Source organism: Henckelia pumila, chromosome 3 (genome assembly GCF_033568475.1).
Source record: "Henckelia pumila isolate YLH828 chromosome 3, ASM3356847v2, whole genome shotgun sequence".
In the NCBI taxonomy this organism is placed as follows: Eukaryota; Viridiplantae; Streptophyta; class Magnoliopsida; order Lamiales; family Gesneriaceae; genus Henckelia; species Henckelia pumila.
In genome coordinates, this window is record NC_133122.1 from 198,671,985 (window position 1) to 198,682,470 (window position 10,486).

The 10,486-nt window shown below is 37.6% G+C and overlaps 2 protein-coding genes across 3 annotated transcripts; one reads left to right on the forward strand and one right to left on the reverse strand.

Moving 5' to 3' along the window:
• The first annotated feature begins 353 nt into the window (after positions 1–353).
• Positions 354–2,976, forward strand: LOC140887465 (F-box protein At4g18380). The gene is made up of 2 exons (XM_073294715.1): positions 354–1,869; positions 2,536–2,976. The coding sequence occupies exon 1, from the start codon at positions 700–702 to the stop codon at positions 1,828–1,830; it is 1,131 nt and encodes a 376-aa protein (XP_073150816.1). The 5' UTR covers positions 354–699; the 3' UTR covers positions 1,831–1,869; positions 2,536–2,976.
• Positions 2,977–3,769: 793 nt separating this feature from the next.
• On the reverse strand, positions 3,770–8,390 carry LOC140890610 (transcription factor TCP2-like). 2 transcript variants are annotated; one of them, XM_073298527.1, is made up of 2 exons: positions 6,165–8,390; positions 3,770–4,056 (listed from the first exon to the last, which is right to left on the reverse strand). In XM_073298527.1, exon 1 carries the CDS (start codon positions 7,565–7,567, stop codon positions 6,185–6,187), a length of 1,383 nt encoding a protein of 460 aa, XP_073154628.1. In that variant the 5' UTR covers positions 7,568–8,390; the 3' UTR covers positions 3,770–4,056; positions 6,165–6,184. The 2 variants fall into 2 exon arrangements, with proteins under 2 accessions (XP_073154628.1, XP_073154627.1); XM_073298526.1 differs by having other exon boundaries at positions 6,161–8,388.
• Between the last annotated feature and the right edge of the window lie 2,096 nt (positions 8,391–10,486).

Consider the following 10,486-nt stretch of genomic DNA (forward strand, 5'->3'; position numbering starts at 1 on the left):
TAAAAATTGAGGATAACGAGCATGGGTTCTCGGGTTCAAATAATAATAATAATAATAATATAATAATAATAACAACGGTAAATTGCTAAAAAATTTTCAATACAAACATGTTTTTTCAACACTTTTTAGATATCTTTTTGTACCATAATTTTTTTTTAATTTGTACCATATCTTATATGATTTTGTATCACATGATGTATGATGTTGTACCACATTTTAAAACTAATAAGCTCAAAGCAAAACATGTTTGCATTTGGGGATTTTTGAGCAAATTGCCCTAATATTAATAACAAAACGTATGTATATGTATATATATAGGTAGATTTAAGAATGTCCAAACGCTGTCGTTTCTTCCTCTGCCTCTGGCCTTTGTATGTTTTCGCGTTTCCTTCTCTAGTCTCCACCACCAATTTTCCTCCATTATCGTCATCTCTCCAAAGTTGGATCCACTCTTGCTACTATTAAACCTCCAAAACACAGAAAACCTCTGACTGAAAACCTAACAAGAATCGAGGATTTGTACTTGTACGCATTTATTCTGTGATTTTTCTTTCAGATCCATAGTTTCTTGACCCATTCTTAGACACATTCGTTACGCCCTCGTTTTCTTACGCGAATAAATTCCGTCGTATAACAGTTGATATCGAGGGGTGTGTGTGTGTGTAAAAATTTGGTTTTTTTGTTTCTGGGTTGTGGAAAATGGGGTCGATTCGGCTAGATCTGGTCGGTAAGATTCATCCAGAACCGATCGATCAATTCGACCGGCTCCCGGACTCTATCCTTCTCTTGATCTTCAACAAAATCGGGGATGTCAAAGCCTTGGGCCGATGCTGTACTGTTTCGAAGAGATTTCATTCTCTCGTTCCTCAAGTGGACAGCATAATCGTCCGCGTGGATTGCGTCATCTCCGACGATGATCCCTCCGCCTCCATGACCTCCGTGGACAAGTCCCGCCACCCAGTTTCCTCCTTTTTCCGCTTATTCTTGGGAATCTTCAAGCCGTTGCAATCGCTCACTCAGCTCATGACCCCTTCCACCCGTCGCCTTCCTTCGATTTCCCAAGATTTTGATTGCGAAAATGAGCGGAGCAGCGTCACCCACCATTCACCTACTCAAGTCTTGAAAAATTTCAATGAGATCAAGATCCTCAGGATTGAACTTCCTAGTGGGGAGTTGGGGATCGATGAGGGTGTTTTGCTTAAGTGGAAAGCTAATTTTGGTTCTACCCTCGATAGTTGTGTAATTCTTGGAGCTTCGAGCGTCATTACTAATCCGAATAGAGTTGGCGATTGTATTGCCTCTTGTGATGTCGGCAATACCGACCGTGGCCATGGAGTGGAGAATGATAATGGGAGCATACCCGACTCTTTTTACACGAACGGGGGATTGAAGTTACGGGTTGTGTGGACTATTAGCTCATTGATTGCTGCCTCAGCGAGACATTACCTGCTTCAGCCGATAATAGCTGAACACAAGACGCTAGAATGCTTGATGTTGATGGATTCAGATGGGCAGGGGGTGTTGTCAATGAATAAAGATCAGTTGGAGGAACTACGGGTGAAGCCTTTGTCCGCTTCCTCGGCATCGAAGAGGACTCTTGTTCCAGCTCTGGATATGCGTTTATGGTACTCTCCGCATTTGGAGTTGCCGAATGGGATGATTCTAAAAGGAGCGACCTTGGTTGCTATTAAGCCTATTGAGCAGTCCAAGAAAGAAGCTGTGGGTTTGGATGTGAATTGGGTTGCATCGGCATTTGAGGAGCCGTTTGGAACTGCTGCAAGAATGTTGGTGAAGAGGAGGACATATTGTCTGGAAATGAACTCATTCTGAGTGGGTATTGGGTATAAGATTGGCTAATGAATTTTTGAGGTAATTTTTATTTTTACTCTAGATCATTGCATTAGTGTGTTTGAAAGTATTGTTCTAGTTTACTGTAAATATTAGTAACACCATGCACACCATGAGTCATGTTTGGTTATGATTACATGGCTCGAGTAATTATTGTTTAGCTTATTAATAAATCAAATAAATTGAATGTTGGAAACATTTTGATTGTTTTAGTAAATTGAAAAATAGCATTCCAAAAATATCTAATTTTAGCTATGAAACCGGCACAGGGAATACATTTTGCTTCGACTTCTCCATTTGTTTCATGATTAACTTTTTGTTATAAAATTTGGTAGCTTGAAATGAGACCCCTATCTGTTGGGACTTAGGATGGCCTTTTCGAGTAATGTTTGTCCTGACACTCTTGCTCATGAACAAGTGATGTTCATAATCATAATGTTGTCTGACCATTTTTTGTGATTATCTCTTGGTTGTTCTCTGTTGTGGATGATTCTTTCCTTAATATAATGTGCTCTGAAGTCATAATATTTCTATTAGAAGGATGGATTTTTGATCTATTTTGTGCGCTCATTGTGCTCATTGATGCTGAGAATGAGTGATGCACCTATCTGCTCCTTTATAGTTGGTATGTCTATTGAGATTATGTCTTGGCAGTAAATTTATCCGTTTCCTCGATGGCTTTTCTAGGGAAGGTACGGGGTTTTTGTCTCTGAAGGATGGACAAGTCGCCGAAGCAGAAGACTCAGTTTTGTTTCGAGCAAACCTTATTTCTGGTTGGTTAATTATGACTCAGAAACTGCCCACCTACAGTCAAACAATGGATGAAATGCAGCGGCTTAGTCGCTTAGATCTTGAACTCAAGCACTTGGTTTTATGAGCAGAGACTATTGTTATTGGATATGATGTGCGAGTTACACTCCTTGGAATTTTCCAGACTTGTTAGTTATCTATATGTAAATATTATTATGGTTGTGAAGATTATATGCTTTATGTGATGTTTCAGAGATACACCATGGATTGTATTCTGAATTCTCGGCTGCGTGCGTATTCATGTAGAACTGATTTACTGCCACAATAAGAATGTAAAATGTCTGAATATAGGAATTTGCATCTCCTTGGAATTTTTCAGACTTGTTAGTTATCTATATGTGAATATTATGGTTGTGAAGATTATATGCTTTATGTGATGGTTCAGAGACACACCATGGACTGTATTCTGAATTCTGCGCTGCGTATTCATGGAAAACTGATACTGCCACAATAATAAGTAATAAGAATGTAAAATGTCTGAATAGAGGAATTTGCATTTCCACCTATTATATTATCATTTGGAGTAGAATTTGTCTGTTTCATGGACTGTATTCTGAATTCTGGGCTGCGTATTCATGTAAAACTGATACTGCCACAATAATAAGTAATAAGAATGTAAAATGTCTGAATAGAGGAATTTGCATCTCCACCTATTATATTATCATTTGGAGTAGAATTTGTCTGTTTCCAGAGGTTAAATGACAAGTAATAAGATGTTCACTGGAACATCTAACTAAAAAAACTACTGTACCTCACTTTTTTTTAGATGTTTGTGTTAACATCTTATGAAAAAACAAAACCAGGACAGCTACTCCTAATGTAGAATAAACTCAGATGTATTATTTAACCAGTAGTTAGGATATATATATGTTTCCTTGAGCAGGTGCATTTAATTCTTAGTTGAAGTCTTTTCATTTCATTTCGTTTCTTTTCCATCAGAGTCATATATCAATACATTGATGGGTATACTTTTTAAACTATATAATATATGCATCAATTATTGAGTTAGCTGTTTCCACTTTCCAGATATGACATCCATCATTGGCAATCTGCTTGTGTGTGTGTGTGTTACATTATCATACATATAATATACATAAACTTCCATTGGCTGAAGAACATGCATTTCATCAATAATTGACGAATGGGCTCCATACCATATCAACAATTGTTTAAAAGCAAAGGATGAAAATGAACTCGACAAGGATAAGTTATAACAAGAAATCAGATAGTCTTCGAATTCTGCGTCGCCGAACACGAAAGACGATTTCGGCAGCGACGACCCAGAATATGTGAAGGCATGCAAAATTTCTAGAAACTTGACACAGGTGGTACAATAAAAACAACGCGAGGTCTGATCCGTGGGAAGGATCGATGGTGCAGCTTCTCATCTTCACTTGCCTGAAAACAAATGGGAAAAAAATTGGTTAACATGTTGTGTCCAAAGCATATCCTGAAGCAGTGAACATGGTGGATGAACCCATTGCGTAGATGTTTAAATGAGTTTATAACGAGATATAATGAAAGTTTTTATATGAACCATTCTACTGATCTATTAGTTCAGTGACTGAGGATTTGATTTGTTTGAACTTTCGTTCAGATTCCAGTGACCTCAGGTATGTATATATACGTACATGAAACAGACAAAATCATCTAAATTTTGTTCAGATTCCAGAGATATCAAGTGTGTTTATATACATGAAACAAACAACATAAGATGCTGGTAACAACAATAATATCATTTCTTTTTTAACCAAGATAAGATGCTGGTAACAACATAATATCGACTGATCTATCAGCAGATTACCGGAAAGCCGATCACATCTCAAATATGGATCATAACAGATTCAAGAAATTCGCAATCCATGGTATTATAACGATCAGACCAGGCATGCAAATGGAACTATGCGTGCTTGTATAATTTCTCAGTCCTTCAATCTTGAACTGCTATGGCAAAAACGGAAGTGAACTATATGTTGGATAAATTTCTTATGTAAAATAAATTACATGCGTATTCGACTGTTGCATCACAGGATACAGACAGTGCATGCATAACCTTCAAAAGCACAAGAATTCACGGGACATTGAATTCTGTCAAAAATGAATTCATGCACAAAGGCCGACTAAATTGCAACAGATGTTCTTCAATTTCGTCAAACTCTCTAAATTTACATCCCTTCGTAATGATACACAATAGAAGAGTTTAAACCCCAAGATCCTAGTAGTTTAGGTGTGAGAAGTTGAGTTCAAAAGCTTATCACTCACTCCCTGATATCGTGTGCTTCTTAAATATGAGATAGCATGGGCCGTTTTCGCCGGTTTTCATGCACCTATCGATTATCGCGCATCAGTGCATGAATCTTATTCAACCTATAATATAATTTACAAACCACCTTATTGACAACAAGTACTTGAGTCGGTCACTTTCAACAACGTTGGATAAACGAGAGCATCAATGGTGGTCGGCGTTGAATCGAGAAAAGAATGAGTCCAAAGCCAAAAGATCAGCAATTTCAAGTAGAGCCGAGGATTTTGCTATATTGTTGGTGTGGGATCTAGTAATTAAATCAATTGTAGTTTTTTTGTTTTGAAGTTCTTGGCTACTAGATACCTTTGCTAATTGAAAAAACTTCTACATAGAGAAGTGAGAACTATTCGAAGGAGGGAGAGTTCACTAATTAATTAGTTAACTTTTCTACATCTAATATTTTCTAATGGAGTTTGTACTTACATTTAGTCAAGCTCAAAATGTGTCGTATGAAATGAATTTATCTACTTATTTATCTACTTTGCAAAAAAATTAAATTAAAATATTGATCTTAAATTAAAATATTGACTATTATATCTCTTCAATATCGAAATCGAGATCTGGTCCCAAGCCATTTCAATTTGTTTTAATAACCAAGTGTGGAAATTAACATAGAACCTAGAGCTATAAATATTATAAAAAAGGACAAAAGAAAAGAAAAGAGCAGAAGGCTAACTGACAAGTATTGAGCTGCAACCATTATTTTAGATTAATGTTGGGGCAGGCGCAGTAAAGAGGACAATAAAACTATGGAATTATCAAACTAAAAAAATTTAAGGTTCCTTTTACACAGCACCAAGTGTCGCCTGCTTACGAGTCTAATTCATGCCAAAGTGCGCAACTTTAACTCAAATATCAACATCTGTCTCCGCCATAGACATGTTAGAAAACGAGGGAGCCAAACAAAGAGACAACCAGCCGATCCCAATTCACCGTTATCTATGAAATTTAACCATTGAATGGAGAGAGAGAGAGAGATTATTATATTTTATTCTGAAGCAATAAATGGCTCCAATAGCAATCTTTTTTTTTTTTATGAAATCAAGAAAATGGAGAACTGTTCATGGTATTGCACGTCAAATCAATCAAGAATCTCCAAGAAAAAAGAAATGGAAAACAATTCAATCATAACATCAATGCAAGAACAATATCAGATGAATAATAATGATAATAAAAATTTGAATATCGCAAAGATACCAGCCTATATATGAAGATGTGGCCTCAGTTCTTTCCTTTTCCTTTCTGGGATGAATGCCTGGGGGCGTTGTTGGGATTTGGGTCGCCATAGCTGAGCTGCAGACGAGCATCGAACCCAGGAAGGAATTGGTGGTGGTTCTCCACCGGCGCCGCCGTGCCGAGGAAGATGCTAGGAGATGAAGGAACATCTATGAGAGAGAATCTCTGGAGGTAATTGTAAGGCAACATAGATGGCGGCGTGGAATTGGACTGAAGGGTCCCCCCGTTGTAAGCAGCAAGGCCAGACGAATTAGCAGAAGAGGAGGAGATAGTGAAATTCAAGTTGTACTCGTTGCTGCCATTGCCATTGTTTTGGTTACTGTTACTGTTGCTAGCTGGGACAAAGTGTTCGGGGACAAAGGAGAAGTGTTGGGTCTCTGTCTGGTTCTCTCCGGCCACGCTAAAAAGCGGCGAAGCCATAGAATTCGCAAAGTGGATTTGCCCCGAAGCATTGTTGAAGTAGTCCATTGGAGTTGAGGACCAAAGACGAGATTTTTGAAAGAAATTATTGGACTCGTTGGAGTTTTCTTGAACTGGCCTATTGGGGCTGGTGGGGTTGTGATTGTGGTTGCTGTTCATCCCTGAACTCAAGAGCTCAGTGAAGGAAGTGGTATGCGAGAGAGGGTTTAGAGAAGCCATTTGACAGGATTCGTTTTCTTTCTCCTTCTCCTTCCCCGCAACTCTCTCCTTTGCGCGCTCCCGGGCTTTGATCCGGCTTTCAGATCTGGAGAGCGAGAGGCCGGAGCTTTTGCTCGTCTCAGAAGTGCTACTACAGGCGGAGGATTTCGTCATTTGCTGGTGACGGTGGTATTTGGCATCCCCGGCTCCGCCTCCCCCGTCCATCTCTACTTCGACTGAATCTAGCCTGAGTTGATCGATGCTAGACCTTTTCTCATCACTCAGTTGCTTGGGGGTGTCTGGGAAGAGAGAATTCATGGGCGGGAGTTCGGAGATGGAGCTAGCAGCCGCCTTGAGCAGCCATTCCACCGCCTTGCTGGGCTGATCATACCCTAAGCGGTCCTGCAAATCATAGAACTGAATAGCGGTGTTCACAGAGAGGCGCACACGTCGGTCTCTTAGCCCCTTGGAGGTCAGCACTTTGCTGTGCCGATCTTTTCCCCCGGAAGCTCGCGAAACCCTAACGATCCTAGACGAAGCCCAGCCGTAAAACCCACCAGCGCCACCGCCGAGATCCACTCCTCCAACACTTCCGCCGCCGTTAGAACCACCACCCCTCTTACTCTTGCCATCTTCTTCATCTCCATACTGGCCGTCCATTTTCTTACCGTAGACTACTTTTCCCGAGTCCAGCCTTCCATCACCTTTGCTGATTCTTGGAAACTTACGCTGAATCTCATCCAAATCCATCCCACCAATTTCATGCCTTTTTTCCTCCAAACCCCTTTTCAGCTCCCTTCCCACCTCACCTACTCTTCACATAAAACCAAAAGAAAAAAAGATCCAATCTTTAAACCGAATCTCAACTTCTTGAATTAGGGTTCTTATCACCCACTGAGAGAGAATACAGCAGCACAGTCACGTTGGGTGGTGGTTTCGGAGGGAGACAGTCCCACCAGCTCCCTTTGCATTGATGATTATTACACCAAGTACTTTAGCTTTTGTAATGACATATACATACAACAGACTTACACACATAAAGCCGTATTTTCTGCTGTACGATACATCACGTTCGGTAACAGAGAAAGGTCAGAAAATGGCGAAAGCTTTCGTTTGAAGCTTTTTATGGCTCAAAAGCAAAAAAAAAAAACCCAAACACTGTTAAACGTACTCACAATCAATCTCCCCTCAGCTAACTCACCTTCAAAAAATCCAAGAAAACGAAAAGGGCAAAAAAAAAATAAAATAAAATCCTGATGAATCCAGCCAAAACCCAGAAAAGGAAACAGAATCAGATGCCAATTAGTTAGACAGAGAAAGGGAAATCCAAAAAAAAAAAACGCAATTTTTTCTTATATTAATCTACAACGCCAAGATTCTAGCTTCGAAATTAACAAGATTTGGGCTTGTGTTCAGACAGAAGGAAAGAGACAGGTACTAGAGAAAATGGAGGGAAGGAGACTGTGAGCAATTAAAGCTTGGCCCTGAAAGTCTGAAACTTTAATTTTGCAGTCATTATTGTTTGCTATTATGCTGGAAAATTAAAGGCCAACCACACATAAAACAGTGTACAAACGCATAATAGGAGATAAAATTTACAATATTATATTTGATTTAAATTCGAAAATAGTCATAATATAATAATAAATAATAAAAGATATATGTTTTGTGTGTGGACCTTTTGGTCGGAGAAATGCCAATGTAACGACGAGGAATAATACAAATCCACAACAGTTGGATCTTTGACAGTTTCAGACACCTCTCTATCTACAACTTCAATCTTTTCAACATTACAAGGATACATCACTCATTTTATTTTCATTTTACAATATATTTAATTTTGTCAGGCCATTTGTTTTAATATTTTGGACCAAATTTCGTATCTAAAACATCCAATAAATAATCTTGGAAATATGCTCAAAAAATGGTCTTACCGTAAAACTTGAGTCCAACATGAAATGATGTAAAGAACGGATAATTTTATCGACAATGAGCTTTGATGTGTTGAGATTATGAAAAATCACAAAAGTTTTTGTGAGACGATCTAACATATCAATTTCGTGAGATATGTTTCATATCCGACTCAATCCATGAGAAAATATCACTTCTTATGTTAGGAGTATTACTTTCATTGTGATATTAACCGAGTTGACCGTTTAACGAAAATAAATCCGTAAGACCATCAAAACATATTACAATGCTATAATGAATACATGCAATATGAATTTTCACTTCATTAAAAGATTGGATTGCTAAAAATGTGATATGTTTAGTATTTATTATCTCCGCAAACGTACATTGTTGACATATATAAGAAAATGGACCTTTTATTTTTTGGTGAGTGATTCAAGACACATTCGGGCATCTCTAACTCTATTATTAGTGTATTGAATCACTACTTTATCTAAAAACTAACACCATTTTAGACATTTAATATTCTTCGTACGTGGTTTAATATATTGGTCCAAGAAATATGAAAAGCTTCCCCCCAAAGTAGTATTTAAAAGCAAAAGGGGTCTTATTTTATTTCTCCACCACCACATGTCAAGTTGTGAACCTTTTTCATATTATATACACTATATAAAATAAGCACCTTCATAATCCTAGTAGTGTAACATGGAGATTAAACTAATATTTCCCGTACGATGTGCCTCACTGCTTCTGCCACCATTTTCACCATTTAAATAGATAATGGTGACGATAGAATTGCATCAGAAACCAAACGCATTATTGGTGACACCTTTTTTAAAGAACAGAAAAAACAAAACAAAAAAAACAATCCACGTAAGATATTGCATCTATTAACGTTACGTTGTATTTGAATATATGGATTTGAAATTCATAATAACAAATCTATTGTTGTGTTTTGATAAGTCCACTTGACAAATGATTTTCAAATTCCATATAGTTGTTTTCCGAGTCATACTCATTCAAATCCATCGCAAACATAGAGTCATTTCAAAAATCATTTCCTCGAATCTAATAATTTCTTCCATCTAAATACAACCGTAATTAATTTTCCGTAATCGGCTATAATTTAATTCCTCTCGATAAAATGAGTACAAAAATGTTGGAGTTACTGATCAAAGTCGAAATTTTATGTCCTCTTAAAATGATAATATCTCACTACATTTGTTAATTGATCAAGAAAAATGAACCATTTTAATGGTACTTATCATGATATCCTAATGTATAGGGAACTGATTCAATCATTCAATGGTTGATTGAATAAGGACAACTTTGTACATTTTATGAATTCACAAGTCACAACTATATTTGATGGAAACTAGAAGCAAAATCTAAAATTGTTGTGAATTTGAGGAGGAAATGTTGTGCGTAGGGTCTCGAATCCATTTTCAGCTCGTTTAACTTTGCCATGTTAGAATACATTGATTGATTCACGTGAATAGGAAATATCATTCTCGTAGTGTCGATTTAATCTTAAACTTCCCTTGTGCCATTTGTCACGATCACAAATGCTTGGAATTTATTTCTTTCTTTTTTCTTCGAGTTGCGAAATTCATTACAATTTGGTCTCAAATTCGACATAAAATCCCAAATTTAAAAACTTAGAACCTGAGCTTTAAGAGAGAGCTAGCGTTGCACTTGCCGGTAAAAAGGAAGCCAAGCATAAATAATTCTTAAAACCCAACAAATAATAAATTATTA